This window comes from Montipora capricornis, chromosome 12 (assembly GCF_036669925.1).
Source record: "Montipora capricornis isolate CH-2021 chromosome 12, ASM3666992v2, whole genome shotgun sequence".
NCBI classification, from domain to species: domain Eukaryota; kingdom Metazoa; phylum Cnidaria; class Anthozoa; order Scleractinia; family Acroporidae; genus Montipora; species Montipora capricornis.
Window position 1 is genome coordinate 33,969,938 of NC_090894.1, and position 21,410 is coordinate 33,991,347.

Here is a 21,410-nt window from a genome sequence, read left to right on the forward strand (position 1 = left end):
CTTAGAGGCGAAAACCTCTTCCTATTTCATTGCGTGCGTGAGGACAAGAAACTCAATTGTGTCAAATTACCATGTACTTTAAGTTCAAACCCTTTCCTGAAGAACCTTTTCCTTGAATAACAAGAAAATGCTTTACTATTGCCATAAAAACTGTCCAGCACACATATCATAAAACATGATGAATTCATAAAGGCCACCTTTTCCAGCGAACATTTTTTTGAAACAAACAAGATATTTGCTGTTAGAGGCAAAAATCCCTTCCTATTTCATTACGTGCGTGAAGAGATAAAACTCAGTGTTGTCAAATATGCGCAATATTACAACAAACTAAAATTTCAGGATCAAATCGTTTCCATGAAGAACCTTTTCCTTGAATAATGAAGCACAAAATAGACGACAAGCTTTCTTTCAAATAATTCTTGGCTGTCACATTTCCCTTTTTTTTTTTTTTTTTTTAACCTGAAGACTGTGCAGAGTTGATCACAGATCCACTTTAAGGTGTTCGATTCGTTCTCTGTCTTTGTTGAACCCATAAATTACCAGAGAATTTTCCATTTGGTTTCAGTGTTTTACATAACAGCACACTTGGCTAAATCACACACACACTTGGCTAAATCTCTAATCTTAGAAATGCAGCTCACTTTGATTTCGGCTCGACGGGCGACAGATTGTTGTCGAAGTCCTTTACTCGTCGCTTTTAAGATTCCACTCCCTGTCTTGTTCAGTATTCAAATGACTTGCCATTATTGAGCTTCATGAGGGTATATTTTGTTCAAAGATCCACTAAAACATGACTTTACATGACTTTACATGACGTTACATGACTTTCGACGCCATTGCCGTTAAGTTTATCATTCTACTGTGTCCAACAGAGAAATCTACGCATTTCCACTACCCTCTCTATCCTAAGAAAATAGAAGCAGAAGGCTCTATGCACAAAGATACCACTTAGCAAGGGAGTGACAGGCAAGACATTTACCGACACGGAAAAAAAAAAAAAGAAAAAAAACAAATCCCACCCACTTTCCGACTGGGATTGCCATACTGGCAACCCAGTAATAAACAGGGAGCTCCGCTTTTAGGCTTGGCTAAATCTCTAAATTAATTTCTGTGTATCCAACACTACATACACTACATTTCTACATAAAGAAATTATCGAACCAAAATGTTACTTACCGAGGAGATTATGATTGATGGAGGCCATTTTATTTCAGTACAAACGTCTTCACCCGTGACTTAAACCAATCACAATAACTACTTCTAACTAGTATAATGCACTTTAAACGGGGTCGTTCACAGTTCCTGTGAATTTTTCTAATTCTACTATTTACAGCATTCATTCAAGATTTTTTTAAATTCGACTTTCACTGACTGTTATTTGTTTTATAACAAAGGGCAAAAATAGCAAAGGTAAATTTAGTCGTGGCGAAATGGGCAAGACTGTATATAGAGCTGCCTGTTGAGACTGCGATGATTTGTATATCAGAAAAACTAAAAGACGACTGCATGACAGAAAAACTGAACTGAAATAATGGTCATCATACGTCGGCTCTTGCGGACCATGTTACATCAACTGGTCACAATTTAAAATGGGATCATTTTGAAGTTTTAGAGAAAAGGTAATCCGACACCCCGGGGTCCGACACTCACTGTAAAATAAAGGAGACACTGTTGATCAAAGATTTAAAGCCAACCTTAAATGAATATGTCAGCATCGAAAAGCTGTATCTTAACTAGTTTTTTGTCACCTCTATTGTTACTGAAAAGAGCGGTTTTCAATTGAGTGTCGAAAGTAATTAGCGAATTGCTTTGGTTTGTGATTACTTCACTCAGTGATTGGTTCAAAGTTCTCGCGCCACTTTTTCAACCAATCAGAAGTGAAACCAAAACCAATCGCTGCTCGTGTGTGACATTTTCCCGCGCTTTGTGTCGGCTACGTGTAATTACTTCGAGTTTTGATTGGTTTACCGGATTGTCTCCTTCCTTTTAGATTGACCAAAGTAATTACCTTGGTTTTGGTACTCGATTGAAACTCGCTCTAGTTAATAGTTAATAGGCCTTATCATGCAAATTAGCCATGTGTTATCCTGGGGGGCAAACATTGGAATAAAGGCAAATTGTGGAAAATCGGCACGTCGAAATATTGAAATAACATTGCTAAAAGTACACTGTAAAATTTAGAATTAAGTTTCTTTTATAATAATTTTATATCTTTTGATTACCTTTGACATTTTAACTTTTACTTCGTTATCTGCTCATTTTTCACTGAAAAAACACATCGAAGTAACTTGTGTAATCATTCTATTTTACTACTTAGGTGATAAACATTCAATGACCGTGAGACAAATCATCTGTGTGGCCAAGATGTTCGTTATAACCTCTCGAACTTGCGTTGTTTGCCCCCTCAGAATTGTGTAGCTAATTTGCATGATAATAGCAAATCCAACATGGTGGCCATCGTGAATAAGGTCTATCAGTTAGTAATCCTGTATATTCAAATTCCAATTTTGTATTAACCGTCACTTCTGAAGATGTATGCAGAAGCATACGTCAAGTAAAATGTAATAAAAAAAAAAAAAGATGCGTTTATAGCTGATGTTTGTCACCGCTGTTTGTGTGTTATTTCTGATCAAACTGAGATGGCCAAGGAAAAAGAGTATTTACGACAAAGGGCAAAATTACAAAATTCTGATTGGCCGAGACAGAAGCCATTTTTCATTGACTTTGGTAAAATTACAGAAGGATTAATCTCACTTGTATTTTCAGAAGTTGCACAAATCCCTCGTAGCGCGTGATAATTTTACTTTTACATATTTTGGAAATGTTATTCTAAATCCAGCATTTTTAATCACCCATTCATTTCTGTCTTTGTTCCTTTGTTCAGTTTTTCATTCATTCAAACCGTTATACGCAAACAAGAAAATTTTGATTTTTCTTCTTCGATCAGATCTAATAATTTCAGAGGGTCTTGTCTGTGAAAACCACGAGCTGGCCATCACTGCCATAATTGCGAGTCACTGACACAACATCGTAGCTTCTTCGAAAAATTGACCTCTCCTGCTTATACGTTTTGTCTTCTCACTTTCGGATCACGTGATGTTCTTGTTTTTTCATAAGTTATTCCTACACAAGCACGTGCATGAGACGGCATGTGAACTGTTCGCTAAAGTAACATCACGTGGTCTGAAATGGAAAAACAAAACATTCATACTAAAGAGGTCAATTGTATATTTCAATATGTCTATTTGATCACTGCTATCTTTCATCGTAGCTTCTTCTTCAATAGTTTTCTTTTGATATCCCACATTCTTTGCTTGCTCTCTTCTCGGTGATCGAAAATGCCGACTACTAATTATATTCGTCTGTGTTTGAAAAATTCCTGGGCATCCTGTCCGGTATCATGGCGACCATATTACTTTACTATTAATAACCATTTATTGTCGCCATTTGAACACACAAAATTTTCTCATGCACAGTTACAGAAGCGAAATACGAAGTTTTATAGTGATTTAAGGAAACCTAAATAAGTCGAACATGATTATTGAGAATTTTCATTTGTTTTTAGAATATTTTTGTTGGAGTATGTTTGTTGGTTCTGTGGTGGTGTATTAAATTATGGGGCAAACTTGTTGAAATTCTAATTGAATTTCTTGTCCACCAAATTACGTATGGAGAATATTTTCGCAAATTTTACTTCACCTAAATTTACGGCGATCGTGTGAGCCGCAAATCCAGGACTTAAAAAAAAGAAATTTTGTGCAGAAAAAAATTTTACTATGGTAACAACAAGATAAGCTTACCTTTTGCTTAGATAGCAAAGCCATTGTGTGTGAAGATACTCACACGTAAATATGTTAAAAGTGTTTTTTTTGTTGTTCTCGCAGGATCAAAATAAAAGTCTCGCCTTTTTTACCCCTATTCTCTCTTTCCCTTTTGTTAAACGCAGACAAAAGAGCCACTTAAATATTTCGCGTCAAAATAACCTGTCGGCACATATTAATCAGTCATTGGTCTTAACCTCATGTTTATTTTCCATTGTAGCACGAGATCATCATCGGCCATTTCTTTTACGTCTGAGGGTTGTCAAGCCGTTATAATCCTAGCAGCTATCGAATTGTCAAGTATAGGTGATTCTCATCACAGCAATTGTCGGATCTGCTTCTAATACACCAACACAGGGAAAAGAATGACACTCCATGAGGTTTTTGGGCATGTTGTTTCTCTGATGCTGGTAATTGTTCGGTGTGGATTTTGCTATTGTCCCGGTAAGAACAGCTTTAGAAATAGGATATTGCGAGGCTTCTTTTTATAACGATAAGGTTTTTCTTCCTCTGGGGAGACGTGGCCTACCAAAATTCGACAGCGCAAAGTCATTATCAAGGTACCGGCTGAGCAATTATTCCTTCTTAGAAGTTCTTAACTCAAACGCCAATGACTGTGTTTTCAAGCGAAAAAGATGCTCACTAGAAATAATAGTATTCTAGAGTGTTTTCTGCTAACAGAAAATTTGAATTTCTGTGAGGTAAGCATGTGATAAAAATTGCGCAATCAAGTGAACACGCAACTTGAAAGTCGACAGAACACCTGGAGGTTAAGTTAGGTCAGTTAGCATATTAAGAGCGGCTACGCCTTAATATCGACTAAACCGGGAAATAGCCAAAAAATGGAATTTCTTCAAACTCCCCCAGAATGAAGTTCTTAGGGCACTAGTTACAAAAATATTACTTTAAGTTCGTTAGATCATTTAGTGTTTTTATTAACGAACGTTTTCTTCCCGATGACCAAAATCGGCCAAAATCGATCGAAAATAGACGGCATATTCAGAAACTGGTAACCTCGAAAGCAAAGATTATCATTTAAAACTAATTGTACGTCGCATTTCTAATTTCTCTCTTGTATATTTAGAGTTATTTGGATCGCGATTTGATTGTAAATCAAATATTTCACGTAATTTTGAAACCTTTTGGCTTAAGACAGCTGAACGAGAGGTGAATATTTAGCCTATTTTCAGCTGCTCAAAAGACGTTCTGGTACATGTCTTTCCCAAAACGGTTTATATTGTCTGAAAGAGCATGGTTTCTTCTTCAAATTAGTGAAGTAAAATTTTTGGGTAATTAAAATCATGAGCGCTGAGAAGGCGAGTAAATGCAGTTCTACTTCCTGAAAATGTGACCTTTGACCTCAGCGTCACGAACGTGACAACAACCATAGACAGCAGATGTTTCGTTAGTTTTAAACATTTTCTAATGAAATCGGTCCGAAACAGTTACTGCAAGAAACTGGCAGAAGTACGGAATCTTATGGTGTCTACGAAGGAGTTAAAAGTCGCATTTCTGACACAAAATAACTTCGTTCGTTAATAGCATTAATAAACGAGCTTCAATAAAATTTGCGAAGTTGCGATGTGTTTTATCTAGCCGATACTCACCTGAAAGTTTTATTTATAGCAGATGTTGACTCGTTTTCTTGGAAAAACGTTCGGAAGGAAGTAAATTCAGATTTCTCCATCTTTGCAACCAACCTCGTTCCCAGGGTCCCAGGCGTTAAGATGAGAGACCCTGGGAACGAGGTTGCTTTGCAAGTACCAATGTTTAAATTCCCACCTGCAGCTGCCGAGCGCTGACAATCGTTCACCAGAGAGAAACAACCAAACTGCACAGTTGCCATTAGCAACTCCAAAGTAACATTCTCTCAAAATGTAAACTGAAATAAATGTTGGACTATTGACTGCCTTTCAGGACTAAATTAGAAAGCAGATTCAAGCTTCAGTACCTTTTAAAATTGCTTAACCTTATTTGTTTGCTGCGACTCCATTCATTTATTTGATACATTATTAAATTAATTTAAAGTGAGATCACGTTCGAATATTGACAGGTGTCGCAAATTTTCGGATAAGGTAATGCAATAGAATGTATTCGCGGTTTTTCGATTTCCATACTTGCCATTTACTTTTAAGTAAAAGAGAAAAGGAAAAGAGGTTCAGTCTACCTGGTGTGAGAATTGAACCTTGCGGTGCACTTTATCTAGCCGATACTCACCTGAATGCTTATATTTATAGCAGACTCTTTTTCTTGGAAAAACGTTCGGAAGAACTGAAACCAGATTTCGCCACCTTTGGAAAGAACCAATGTTTCACCAATTTCCAGCCGCCAATTGTTCATCAGCATTATATCCGGGATGATTGTTGGTTTTGGATGGGCTCGAGGGAGTCTCATTTCGAGGGCTCAACTTGATTGCTCAAATAATATGTTAAATGTTTTGGGCTATAAAATTAGCGTTGAAGAAGAGGGGATACATTATATTTTTATTTTCTTTATTTCGCGCGAGATTGGGTAGCGGGTGAGACGGGGTGGGGGTACAATTTCGAAACACTGCACGCCCGCGATATCTTTTTAGCCTGGTCCTCTCATCCCGCGGACATACCGGTACCTGGGGTATAAGTGAACATTTATCGCCGAATCATAATCTGTCCCAGGCATTGACCGCGGGCTTGCCTGCGAATTGGTTAAGCTGAGCAGCCTTCGGCAACTGCGGACGCAATGTATGACGTAACGACTCGATTTTTCCCACGATTCCTTATTTTCAAAATGGCGGATGAAGTCACACATAAGGATCTTGTGCCGGCTTGTGTACCAGTTGATAACTTCAAGTATTTCTGTCCAAATGGGAGATCTTGTATGATGTGCGGACTTGTTATAAATGTCAAAAAATGGTCAAGTTGGTTAGGATCTACTCGCATTCGGGGACTATACTTCAATGGAAGGGGAACGCCCCGACCAAACACATTTTTGTGCTGGCGCGCAATTTTCACTCGGTACTCAGTGATACCAGGCAAGTACCTCTGAAGGCGTTTGAAACGGACTAGATCAGCCATTATCGACAAGATTTGCCTTCTTGTATCCCAAGAGGATGCATTTTTGTATGTTTCTGCCAAGGCTTCAAGGTATTTGTGTTCGTCACCCGCTGCAGATCCAAGCTCTTTGTCCACAAGCATTGACGACGGCAGTGCATCCGCATCCCATAAATATGCTGCATCCCCTGGCATAATCACATCCAAAGCTGCTACAATGACATATTTTGCCTTTTTTACGTAATTTTTACGCGTACGTGCGCCCGCCTCTTCCCACCTCTTCCTGGGTCAAGTTAATTTCTCTACGTTACAACTTTCTAGAAATTTATTGAGTTGCTTCCTTTGTAAGTACTGTTCACTAGGCTCTTCAGCTGACACTTGTGTTGACTACTCATCGCTGCCGCTACTTTGTTCAGGAACAAATAGACTATTATCTAATCTCAACTCCATCATTCCTGTATATATGGCCGATAAATTGCTGTCCTCAGTAGAGTTTGCTTCCTGAAATATGGATTTTCAATAGCATTAGTAGGGTAGATCCTGCTCTAATAACTTACATATTTCTTATTCGGCAAGCGCGAGGCTCGTACTAAGGGAATATCGGCCTTGGGACATGGGGTCGATATCCTACCAGTACGGTTCCGACCAAGCTTAACCAAAAAGAGATTGACCACACGACTGAGAATTGTTACGAAGAAATGCCATGATGAAGGACTGGAAAAACATCTCATACTTCAAGCGCGCGATTTTGATCGGGAGCCGAAACAGACGTATACTCTGGTCTGACGTTACTAAAATAAAAGGGACAGAGAGTTGCAACAAAAATGAAAGGAATCTTTTTTGTTTAAAGCAAGTTCTTTTAGAAAAACGTAAGCTGACCATAAAAGAACCAAAACATTTTCAAAAGTGGTCGTGCGGGATCATTCGGGACAGTTCCCGGTCCAATACTGAGAGAATATTGGACCTGCAATGGAGCTATCTGATTTTAGTTATTGGCCCTCTGAACTAACTTAGTCGTGTAACAAAATGTGATATTACTTGGATTAGTTGCTAGAAAAAAACCAATACAAATTTTACAATTGGCATATAAATAATACGATAACACTGTTATGGTCTGGTTAAAGGTCTCACTTGACAGCATGTTCCCCATAAAAATTCAAGAGAAACGATGGCAAGAAATTTAGCTCAGTTATTTGCAATAGTGGATTTTTTGCCATTCGCCTATCTGCAGAGCTTCAGTGGCTAGGATGATTAATTTCACGCAACTTACTTGAACCAACGGGGGTAACGATGTCGGTGGCCTTAAAGAGACGGCGAGACTGTTCAAGAGTTATTCCATGTTCACCCTTGGAATTGAGCACGTTTTTCGGTTGCTTCGCCACCTTAGCCCAAATAAATCGCAATGTCTTGGGCAAATAGTAACATTCAAAGAGATCTCGTTCTCATCAAAGATGCCTATCATTGACAATAATGAGAGAAATCGTCAGATAAGTGAAATTCAATTCTGCAGGTTACATAGTTGACTAGTTTTAGACTTTGCCTGCCCGGGCCAGCAGAAGCCTTGCTTCCGAATTCAAAGCAGATTCTGAAACGCCGCATGTTTTGAGATGGCCCTTGATGCCCTTGCTGCAGTCACCCATTGTTACTACCTGATCAGTAGCCGGACGTTCTGGGCTTGCACCGCAATCTCCTCCAACATATTTTGAATATCCACAGAACGCCATGGCGCTTAACGAGTCCACACCACGTAAGTCACGAAATCTTTTTCAGACCTGGACCTCTTTTCCTTTTCTCTTCAGATAAAAAAGGCAAGGATAGTAAATCCAGAAACCGCTAATACGTTTTATCTCGTTAACTTCTCACGACTTGTTTCCAATGCTGCAACCGACATTTATCCGAAAATTTACGACACCTGTCAATATTTGAACGCGAACTCACTTTAATTTAATTTCAGACCTTTCAACTTTCTGTTTTTAAAATGAGTGAGATTGGGCACAATAGCCCGCCGAAGGCGAGGTACTGCCTGCCGATGGCAGGCAGTCACCCAGTGCGGGTCCGGGGGCATGCCCCCCCCGGAAAATTTTTGAAAATTTGAGTCCCTGAAATGCGATTTTCTGCATTTTTAGAAAAGATTTACAAAATTCTAAAGGTACAAAAATGTCCCATAAAATCTCAAAAGTAACACTTTTTTGACATCTGCATTCAATGAATGCGAAGAAGCAGAAGAACTATTTAAAGGACCATCAACTTTTGCTCTCTTTCGGCCGGAACTACTCGACGTTTCGGCCATTGTTATCTAAATTTTCAACTTTTCTTTATTGTAGCTCAGTCAGCGTGAGGAAGTGGTGTCTATGCGTGTGGGCGTGAGAAATATATCAAATGCGTGTGTCTCACGCAAAATGCCTGAGAGTTGGAAGGTCTGAAATTTAATAATGTATGAAATGAATAAAGTCGACGCAAACAAATAAAGTTAAGCATTTTTAAAAAGGTAATGAAGCTTGAATCTGCTTTCTAATTTAGTCCTGAAAGGCAGTCAATAGTCCAACATTATTTCAGTTTACATTTTAAGAGAATGTTACTTTGGGGTTGCTAATGGCAACTGTGCAGTTTGGTTGTTTCTCTCTGGTGGGAATTTAAACATTGGTACTTGCAAAGATGGCGAAATCTGAGTTTACTTCCTTCCGAACGTTTTTCCAAGAAAACGAGTCGACATCTGCTATAAATAAAACTTTCAGGTGAGTATCGGCTAGATAACACGCATCGCAACTTCGCAAATTTTATTGATGCCATTAACGAACGAAGTTATTTTGTGTCAGAAATGCGACTTTTAACTCCTTCGTAGACACCATAAGATTCCGTACTTCTACCAGTTTCTTGCAGTAATTGTTTCGGACCGATTTCATTAGAAAATGTTTAAAACTAACGAAACATCTGCTGTCTATGGTTGTTGTCACGTTCGTGACGCTGAGGTCAAAGGTCACATTTTCAGGAAGTAGAACTGCATTTACTCGCCTTCTCAGCGCTCATGATTTTAATTACCCAAAAATTTTACTTCACTAATTTGAAGAAGAAACCATGCTCTTTCAGACAATATAAACCGTTTTGGGGAAGCTATGTACCAGAACGTCTTTTGAGCAGCTGAAAATAGGCTAAATATTCACCTCTTGTTCAGCTGTCTTAAGCCAAAAGGTTTCAAAATTACGTGAAATATTTGATTTACAATCAAATCGCGATCCAAATAACTCTAAATATACAAGAGAGAAATTAGAAATGCGACGTACAATTAGTTTTAAATGATAATCTTTGCTTTCGAGGTTACGAATTTCTGAATATGCCGTCTATTTTCGATCGATTTTGGCCGATTTTGGTCATCGGGAAGAAAAAGTTCGTTAATAAAAGCACTAAATGATTTAACGAACTTAAAGTAATATTTTTGTAACTAGTGCCCTAAGAACTTCATTCTGGGGGAGTTTGAAGAAATTCCATTTTTTGGCTATTTCCCGGTTTAGTCGATATTGAGGCGGAGCCGCTCTTAACTAGACGCTCCAAAAAAGCGTACACTGGATTGCCTGTGGTACGTTTTACACAAAAAAAGAAGGCACTGAATTGGGTGGCACTGAACTGCAGCTTTTCAGTTATTTTTTTCAAGTAGGGCGTCATTAAGACCATTTGAGGGGTCACCCATATGTCGCGCCAGCAGAGGCCCTTTGGCTCACATGTTCACACAGTCAATTATTTTGTAATGTGCTGTCCCATTTTGAGGTCTTTTAGCCTTTTAAGCTTTGGTAATAAATTCAGTTTAAAGATAACAAAACACGCTCTTGAGTAAAATTCACTCGTTTCTTCTTTAAATAAATAGTCTGCAAAAAACTAACTGCAAATTGCTCTGACGGACGTTTTCCAGCATGCATGGCAGTTGCACTAAGCAAACGTTTATTCAACCATAGTTAATAGACTGGAATGGTTATGAAACCCGACGAATTTCTTTGTTGTAGGTTTTTGTTCTCTTTTTTGGCCTTGACCGTGCAAAAAACACAGTAATTGTTCACTCCGTACTGAGAAACTAACCAATAGAAACGTGTTGGTTACGTAAGTCATGCATAGTGTATGGGCGCAAAACAAAAGATTGTCCAAGGTCGTGGACTCTCCAACAAAAAACTTGGCGTCTTTGTTTGCTCCTTTGATGTTTGCCGAGCTTCAAAACCAGTGCCCTCTATTAACTATGATTGCACACACTAAGAAAGGACTGAAGTTGTTGTTTCCGCTTCACAATTCCTCTTCTTGCTAGTCTAATTTGATGCCAGGTCAAAACACTGCTTGGCTTTACGTTTGCTCCAAAAAGTACCGTAAAAGCCAGGAGTTAACAGAAAAAGACAAGCCTAAAGACAGATGAAGAAAAAAAATAACATAGCTTTTATATATAACTCTGAATCGAATTCCCATCAAAAGATTAATGACAATAGATCGTAAAAACACGAAAATTTCTGCAGTCTCTGACTTTTATGAATAAACCAAAGGTCATGATGTTTTGTCAAAGGAAGAAATTGATCACGTGCTAGGCAACCATAAAGGTGCACGTGATCACCTTTTGTCAACTGAATGAACTACGGGAAAGACTGTTAATCGTTCGTCGTTTTCAGAGTAAAACAACGTACTTTTAGCCAAGAAACTTCCATCTTTGGTTTTTTAATTTTGTTGTAATATTTAAATGAATATTTACATTTAATCTGTCGGGTCAGGAAGCCTTCTTTGTCGGGTTCCCGAGAAACGTATCTATTTTGAGTTCAGGGTGAACTATTTACACAATCGCGATGTTGAGCGCCCTTGTAATTGAAAATCTAAACATCTCTGAGATACAAAAACAGATTTGCGAATTATCGCAAATCACAATGTCGAAAAGCACAAAAGCAGAAGAAATGGTTAACTAAATATGAAGTTTGTTACTATCTGAATGTTTTTGTGTTAATTAAGGTAAAGGGATATATTGTCACGCAAAAGATGTAATTTCATGACACTCAAAATTCTCAAAAAAGCGTGAGTTTCATGTAAACAATCCTCGCAATAGTAAGTCGTAGCAATAAATTAGTAGTAGTAGTAGTAGTAGTTAAAGAAATCTTGTTGGCTTCCAAATAAACTTCACTTTACACTACAATGACAAAATCATTTGTCAGAAAGAAAAAAATTCCTGTCTCCTCGCGTATCACATTTCAACGCATGTATGCAAATTTGTTAACTCATTTTCACCGCATCCCAATTCCTGAGAAATTTTTCTTCTTTCAAATATTAAAAAAATATATTATTTATCGTCAAGCGTTGCATCTTTTATATTCAAATAACCGCTAAAAATAACAATTTTTTAACGATCTATCCGTAGATATTTTTTCGTAATTTAACATTCTATGTCAAAATTTGTAGAACAATCAAAACACAAAAATAGCAACGCATGCAACAAATTTAGTCGCATTTTAATACCACTTTGTTGAACTCTCATGCTTAACACAGGAATTTTTAGTTATTGTGAAATTGTGAAAAGTCTTTCTCTAGTCATTAGCAATCACCCTTTCAAATTTCAGATTGACCGGTCTACGAATATTTAACAAGTTTTTTTCAATGGGATGTCAAAAGGCCAAGTGGATGTTATGCATAATCGGGCAAGTTCGAGCGATCGAGTTGCGCGTGTGACCCGTAAAAATATTTTTTTTCGCAAAATGTTCGCGAATCGTCAAGTATCACCACAGAAGACAAGAACATCATTCTAAACGCTTATTCTACCCAAAAAGTAGGTTCTGGAGGTAATTTTGAGAGTGGATAAATTCATAAAGGTCACCATCTCCAGCGAAATATTTTTTGAAAAAATCAACATATTCGCTATTACAGGCAAAAACCTCCTTTCTATTTCATTAGGTGCGTGAAGAGAAGAAACTCAATCGTGTCAAATTATCATACGCAACTGCATGAATTTCAAGATCAAACCATTTCCATGAAGAACCTTTTCCTTGAATAATGAGCACAAAATAGACGACAAGCCTTTTTTCAAATAATTCTTGGCTGTCACATTCCCAGCTATTCTTTTACCCGAAGACTGTGCAGAGTTGGGTACAAATAAATACCGATAGTCAGACATCAGAGATCACAGATCCACTTAAGGTGTTCGATTCGTTCTCTGTCTTTGTTGAACCCATAAGTTACCAGAGAATTTTCCATTTGGTTTCATTGTTCTACATAACAGCACACTTGGTAAAATATTAGAAATACAGTTCACTTTCATTTCGGCTCGACAGGCGATAGATTGTTGTCGAAGTCCATTACTCGTCGCTGTTAAAGATTCCAGGTATTTACTTTTCACTACCTGTCCTGTTTATCCAACTGACTTTCAATTCTTGAGCTCCATAAGGGTATATTTTGTTTAAAGATCCACTAAAACGCCATTCGCGTTACATGACTTTCGACGCCATTTTAGGTTAAGTTAATCATTCTACTGTGTCCACCAGAGAAATCTATGCATTTTCCACTATCCTCTCGATCCTAAGAAAATCCGCGCAGAAGGCTCTATACACAAAGACACCACTTAGCAGGGGAGTGACAGGCAAGACAAGAGGGAGTTGCCCAGTCTAGCCCTTGGGATATGTCAATTTTAGTTAAGTTATTTTTAGATGTCGCGAAAACGCAAGTCTGTGTCCCGAGATACATACAAAGTCAGAGAATTCAAAATGGCGCTCCTAGTGGAATTGCGTTTTGTTGACGAAAACGAGTTTCAGAAGCAAGGAAATTGGTTTATATTGCCCCACATCTTGGAGTTGGAGATGGATCCTACAATTCGTAGTGAATCTAATGGCTTGTTGAATGAAGAATACGACTTCCAAAGCCATTACACAACTGCCAGATAAATTCGTATGAAATGACGTCACCTTTATAGTCGCTGAGAGACTTCCGATCTAAAAAAAATGGAGTTTGTGGAAATTTACGTATCCCGGCCATCGTCCCAACTCTCCGTCTCCCTCATTTCCTCTTCCAACAAATCATTGTCAAAAGCATTGAACATATGAATTTATTTAATTTGCTCCCTAAGAACCTTTCGAGACGTTCAGGTCCCGAGAGTTAGAGCAATGATCAGTTTAGACAATCACCGTGATAAACTCATCCCATTGAATTCTGTCTTTGGCCTACGACGGTAGGACCCGTCACTGTAGGCGTGCTCATAATGTTCGATTAGAATTTGAATCCAACAGGAGTTTTGGCACTAATTTCGGCATTTGACATTTGAGACCTCTAAATGGTATTGCCATTTTAAAGTGAAAAAAAATTGCTAGTTCCCCGAAGCGATCAAGCTCTTAATTTAACCAATGTTTAACAATTATTTTGGCTAAGATTCCCTGGACTTGCACACCCTGGTATGTGAATAAAAGCATGTAGAAATGGCTAAAACTGACACGCTATATAACACAACTCAAGGTGGCTCACTGTCGAAGTATTAATGAAGAATGCGAATTTGAAATTAGTTTGAATTTCGAGTTCTGCCAAAAAATGTTAATTTTCATAAAATAAAAATGCTCACATAATGCTTAATTAATGCTTTTGTCCCGCTAAATTCTAGCAATGCTAGCATTATGTATGTATAATTTCGAAGTACATCGATAAATATATTGATTTTATCCTCCAAAGTCATGGCGACATCAATACATCATTATTGGGTTTCGTTTGTAAATGTTTATCGAAAATGATTTTTTTTTAAAATGATGAACAATTGAAATAGTGAAATTCTGGAAAAACAAATATCTGCTGACAGATACTTTGTCTATTATATATGGGCAATGAATTGAGAATGCTCAGAATTAAAGGAAACTGATGCATGGTCCGGTTTACTATGCATGTAATTTGTGCATGAGTAATCTGGCTGGCCCGTCGTGAGGATTGTGAATCTCCATTTGAGTCATTTGAGCTTGAAGAGATTCCCGAAATCAGCAGAAATATCGAAATTTTATCTTAAGTATTATTTGATAATAACTTTGTAAGGTTAATCTCTTTTAAAAACAAAAAATATAAAAAAATCAACAGCATCATATTTTGGTGTTTTCTTGTCTTGGAATTTTCATTCAATGCAACTTAAATATAAGGTGTCTAAACTATCGAAAACTACCGGCAATTTGATGTAAGATCGAGCTACTGACGAGCACAGATCTGCTCCTGAGATGATGCAGCAAACTATTTGGTTTGTAATGTTGGGATTTATGCCCTTTATGAATTTCAGATCCACTTATAACCCCAGCTTTGTTATCTTTCCGTACTTGTGTTTCTTATTGAAAGGTACATTTCCTTGTGATTTTGTGCGCTGTGGGACAATAACAATGCTGCTTTTCAGTATCTTTCAAACAAAAAAATTAGGGGAGATAGCAATAAAGTAATAATTCAATAGGTTAGTATCGCGGTAAACAGAGACACACTTGATACACTGCTCTCTTAAACTAAAACATGATCTTCCCGGTCACAGATGAATGCATCCAGCCCCTAGGAATCTCGGACTACCGAATTCGCGATGATCAAATGAACGAGCATACTGCTTTTGACAACGACTTCCATTTATTTGGTGCTCATCGAGCAAGGCTTAATCTAACAGATTGGCCACCAGGTTACAGAGGGAATTTTGAACCTATGGAATCTAGTACTTACCTTTGGCTTGAAATCGATCTGGATCAAAGAACAGTAATCACTGGAATTGCGACACAAGGTTATGGAGATGACACTGCACGAGAGTGGGTAACAAGATATTTGATGTCTTACCAAAAGGGAAATGATTTGATTTTCTTCAAAGAAGCCAGTGGTGTGTCTCCTAAGGTCAGTGTCACACTTCCTATATCGTGGTCTATCTTTACTTGGATCGCTAGTTTTTTCAGCGTCCGTAAGAACCGTTGACTTAAGTACATATTTTTATCAGTTTTGGCAGTTTTTCAAGAGCCATGAAAAACAAAGTAACCACACGGAAATCAAAACAAAAGTCTAAGGTAACTAATGCGGCTGGTGCTAAAAAAAAAAAATCGCGTGTGAATTTCAATGAGTTTCAATTTTCCCATTGACCACAGGGTACCCACACAATCGGATGTGTAGCCGATTGTTATTTTACATTAAATGTACTAGATTTACCGTTTGCCTCACCTTTAGCGATATATCGCTAACTATGTATATACAACAATGATAAATAAACGTCGAATTACCTTAGCTGTGGTATATAGTCGTCCTTTTGCCTCAAAATAAGTCATCATCCAATCAGAGAGGAGCAAACGGCGTCAAGAGTTGTGGCTGGCAAATGAGAATCTTGCTACGCATTCCTACCGCTAAAATACTGTGGGATTTTGATTTTCTTCGAGGGCTAGCTCCGGGCCGTTTGGATGGATTCTCGAGTACGAAGAGAAGCGTGAATGTTTCGACCTTAATGCTGCGAAGTTTGAAAGCGGAGCAATGCTTTCAAAACAAGGCTTCCACCCTTTTTCTTCTATAATAGTAACAGTCAACGGCGAACTCAAAATCGCTCAAAAGACCTCTTTTGAGGCAAAAGGACGACTATATACCACAGCTAAGGTAATTCAACGTTTATTTATCATTAATATACATACATAGTTAGCGATATATCGCTATAGGTGAGGCAAACGGTAAATCTAGTACATCTACTATAAAATAACAATCGGCTACACATCCGATTGTGTGGGGCCCCTGTGAATTGACTAAGGCAATTTATTTTAAAACCAAATTGCCAGGGGTATAAGAAAAAAATGTAATACCAAATCGGAGTTAACTGAATAGAATGTAATGTAAAGTGCTAGATTTCTATCCCATATGAACCATGTGAGCGTTAGCCCTACTGATGGAAATGGGCCCACACAAGGACAAAGAAAAACTCTGACCAGGGTGGGAATTGAACCCACGACCTTCGGGTTAGACCTCCGCTGCTCTACCGACTGAGCTACAAGGTCAGACGGGAGCAGGCCATGGGAAGCAGCCAGGGGATCGAGCTTGTTCGGAAGCGGTAGGCGTACTCGGTCTAACAGCAACGTTCTTTAATCGGTAAACAACAAGCTTCAAAACGGTACCCCGGTAAACTAGACTCATTATGACAACTGCCCCGAACAACTCAAAATCTCTCAAAACCTGAAAAAAGGGTACGCGTAAAGTACGCGTAATGTCCTTGAAACTTATATAGTCACGCGTCACGCTAGTAAACATGTCTTCTTAACAGAGCTCAAATGCGGCATACTTCTCATTCCCCAGATCTGCTCCGTCCGGAAACGAAACGCTACGTTTTTTTTTTTTTTTGAAATAGCTTCCTGTTTGTAAATAATTGTTGCATAAATTAAGTTTGATCAAGAACGAATGACTAAACAAATATTTTCTGACATGAAAATTATGGCTGGCCATTACTCATTTGCAAGAAAGAACACTTGAAATACAAAATGGCTAAAAATCCGTGTCATCTCTTTGAGGACAACTTGCATATCAACCCACATATGCAAATTAGTTAAGTTCGAATATTCAAACACGATTGATCTACAAAGACAGAAAAATCTCACATAAACCTTTTCAAGACAAAAAAAGAATTGAAACAAGCAACATATTTGCTATTAGAGGGAAGGGAAAAACCTTCCTACAATTGAACCTCCCGTAGGCTACCACCCAAAAATTCAAACAGAATTACAGATTGAATCAAGGTTTTGCTTCCCTTTTCTAAGTTTGTTAAACCCATATGCAACCAGTGTGTACATAACACCACATAAAATATGAGAAATGCAAAAACATAAAACAAACAGTGGCTACAAACATAATGATAAAGTGCATTTTACTTTCGACTTGACGTTTTGTTAGCTTGCGAACGCACACGTATTTCCCGCGGTCGTTTCTCTCCTGCCGGAAATACGTCTGCGTATGCTATGCTACAAAATACATCTTCAGAAGTGACGGTTCAACAAATTTAAATATGATACATATAAAATTAAGAAGACTGGTAACTAGTGAGAATAAGATAAAAAATAGTAAGATAAATAGATAAATGGATAGCAGTGAAAACTGACCGTTTAATAGAGCCACAGTTTTTCACTGCCAACGTTTTCGTTTAAAGCTGGTTTATAGTCACCAGCGTTAAACAAAAACGGTGGCATTATTAAACGGTCAGTTTTCTCTGCTATCTATTTATCTTACTATTTTTATCTTATTCTCACTAGTGATCGTCACTTCTGAAGATGTATCTTATAGCATATGAAACGTCAAGTCAAAAGTAAAATGCGCTTTATCATTATGTTTGTAGCCGCTGTTTGTTTTATGTTTTTGATTAAGTTGAAATTGCCAAAGAGCAAGAATATTTTTGATGAGAAATACAGCTCACTTTGACATCCGACGGCGAAAGATGCAATTGTTGGTCAAGTCCATTATTCGTCGCTTTTAAGATTCCACATATACACCGCTTGTGTTATTTATCACATTGACGTTGCATTCTTGAGCTCTGTGAGGGTATACGTATATTTTGTTTAAAAACCCAATAAAAGATCATTCGAGTTGCATCGCCTTCGTCTGGCGCCATTGCTTGCACTGTATCCACGGGATAAAATCTACGCATTTCTACAATACTTAGCAAGGGTGTGACATGAAAGACCGTTGCGCAACTTTTCCGAAAAAAAAAAAGAAAAACTGAAAAATACTACTCGTTTTTCGACTGGATTGCCATATTGCCACCCCTTAATCACAAAATGATGGAGACCAAAAATTACTCATTATTACTCATTACTCGTTATTATATATTCTTTGCAGTTTTTCGAGGGTAACACCGACGCAAATTCCATTCAATTCCATACACTGCCTTTCCCGGTAGTGACGACGCGTGTGATTTTTTATCCAAGGCAGTGGAATAACAATGTCGGTCTTCGAATGGAACTTTATGGGTGCGAGCCAGGTAGGAAGAGACTTTTGATATCTCAGAAGCAAGTGGCTATGACCCTTTCCTTGCTTTACAGAAAAATACATTAAACCTGCCGTGATAGCGGGATGCGATTCAGTGTAAGCTCGTGTTTATTTCCCCAACTCGCATCGTTATGCCAGTGCCCAATGTTTCTAAACTGGCCTCACATTTCTTTTATCGGATTCTTTGAAAGCACCCTCGAGCCCCAGTCATGCGAAAACGATTGTAACCCAAAACATGACTACAACATGCCCGTCGTACGTCATGTTAAAAGGGGTTTTAATCAATGGTAAGCTTAAGCACACGATGTTTTTGAGCTACGGATAGAAACCGGACGTGAAGACTCCCATATCCTGATAGCAGTTCCTTCAAGACTGTTGAACTAATTGTCTGTACCAGATAAAATATACTTAATAATATAAATGCAGTAGTACCTAGATAAGTTAAAAAGGAAAACAGCTCACTTCCGGTTGCCGTTCGTGACTTAAGCTCCCTAATCTCAATGTTTACTTCACTCCTTTTGCAGTATTCCACTTTGTGGCTTGGGTTGCCGTATCCAGCACTAGCTTTTCATTGGATTACGCCTACAATAAGAGTGAAGCTTACCAATCTCTGAAGGAAGATGTCATTTCAGAGGTACAAAGGCAGAGAAATTCTAGATTTAGGTTTTGTCCACATTCACTGCCAAAATCCATTAAGATAAGCAGTACATATTTAGGAACTATTCACCTCAGTGGAGGTGGCTAATGGTGGATATATCTACCACTAGCCACCGACACTGGGGTGAATAGTTGTTTTAGTATGTATTAAAACAGTGAGATAATATAGCAAGGGAAGATAATTTTAACTCTTTTATTCCTGCAAAGATTACAACATTTTCGGGCGCAAATGCCGTACGAATGGCTCGGAGATGAATAGTTGTTTTAGTGTATACTCAAACAGTGAGATAATATAGCACAAAAAACATGATTTGTACTCATTTATTTCTGCAAGGATTACAACATTTTCGGCTCAAATTCCGCCCGAATTGCACGGAGGTGAATAGCAAAGGATATCCGGAGTTTGAGTAGCCAATCAGCCCGCGCGTTCAACGCTATCCATTCTTTTTAGTATATACTAAGAGGTGGTATCGGAATATTTTTGGTTTTGTAATAATAGGAAAGGCTGTCAAGTTTGATGCTTGCTACTCCAATAACATAACATCAATGCAATTTTTACCGATTTTTACTCGTCTAGTTTGATCGTTGACGGATTTAACAATAACAATAACAATAACAATAATGATGATAATGATGATGATATCTGCCGCAAAGCAATCTCGAGATGTTATGTAAGCAATACACGCAGCAGCAACCCAACTTCCAAATATATTTTTTTAATGTATAAATTATGTTTCCGATTGAAACACGTTAGGAGGAGAGTCTTGTGGCTTACAATGACGTTGCATGGTTACGTTAGCTTTTTACAGCTTTTCAATGTATTGCCATTTTATCCAACTGCCTTAATGAAGTCACTTGGTTTACAGAATACATAGGCAGTTGGAAATTAACGGGGGAGTTGGATTGTTTTCATTCTCGACAGAGAAACATAACCAGCAAAGCCAAATAGAATATTATTTTGGATATATATGACCAGGATAGTTTTCTGCGGCAGGCTTTCTAACTTTAATTCATGACATTTCTTTCGTTGACCAGGTAACAGATTTGCTGGCCTATGTTCGAGGATTTCTATTGGCTGACTTGCGCGCATTTAGGTAATCAAAACAATGGGTATCAAATATGCATCATGGACTGAACGAATATCTTTGTCATCTTGAATCAAAATATAAATGATGATAATGTAAAGCAATTGTTTTTAACGAAAATAAAGAAAAAAAGATCAGATCATCATACACAATAGGATTCCAACCCTGGGCTCAGTAGTATCGTTGCAGTTCTTTTAAAACTAATTTACAATGTCATACCTGCTTGGAGCAGGTCATTTTTCTGTCCGTTTACATTTTGGTAGAAAGTTAAACAGACCCTCCATAATTTTGAGATCACTTATTTGGAGTGGTTTCGCACAGAGATACAACGATAAAGATAACTTGACTCATGGCCCTTTACGGGGCATTAGAGATTTAGCGGCAAACGGGAAGGCCTACTTGTCATGAAAGAATGGAAATATTCTAATTATAATTTTTATCCCTTATTAATTTTGAGAAGTTGCTCTATACCGGTCGCAAACAGACAAAGAATCACTTCAAATCAAACACGTTTCTTTGATTTTTGGCAAAAAGCATCTTTCGGCTTAATGTCTACCGTTTGCCGCAGACATGACACTAAATCTATCTATTGTCACTTTTGACCATACCTCGGGCATGCGACCTCCATGCCCTACTATTTGCAAACAGCTTGTTGGTTGTCCATTTAACAGAATGTGCTGAGACCGGTCCCTTCGGCTCAGTATTGTCTTTATCCGAGAAGTCCTGAAATATGTAACCACTTACAGATGAGATCCCAAAGGGAGCTTTTTAGCCTAACAAATTTAAACTAAAAGTCCTGAGTGTAGGAACGGACGATTGATCCTGTGCACAATGAACTTAGCCAACCGGTCAACCAGTCTTATGTTAAGGTAACAAAT

General features: G+C 38.0%; 1 protein-coding gene across 2 annotated transcripts in view; it reads left to right on the forward strand.

The window, feature by feature from the left end:
- LOC138027592 (polycystin-1-like protein 2) overlaps positions 1 to 21,410 on the forward strand; it is a 71,726-nt gene that overhangs the window by 28,057 nt on the left and 22,259 nt on the right. For both annotated transcript variants that reach the window (XM_068875136.1, XM_068875137.1), the window contains exons 2-6: positions 4,042 to 4,265; positions 15,339 to 15,682; positions 18,641 to 18,782; positions 19,315 to 19,424; positions 20,483 to 20,541. In XM_068875136.1, coding sequence (XP_068731237.1) covers positions 4,187 to 4,265; positions 15,339 to 15,682; positions 18,641 to 18,782; positions 19,315 to 19,424; positions 20,483 to 20,541 — 734 coding nt within the window. In that variant the 5' untranslated portion in view covers positions 4,042 to 4,186. The remainder of the gene's footprint in view (positions 1 to 4,041; positions 4,266 to 15,338; positions 15,683 to 18,640; positions 18,783 to 19,314; positions 19,425 to 20,482; positions 20,542 to 21,410) is intronic.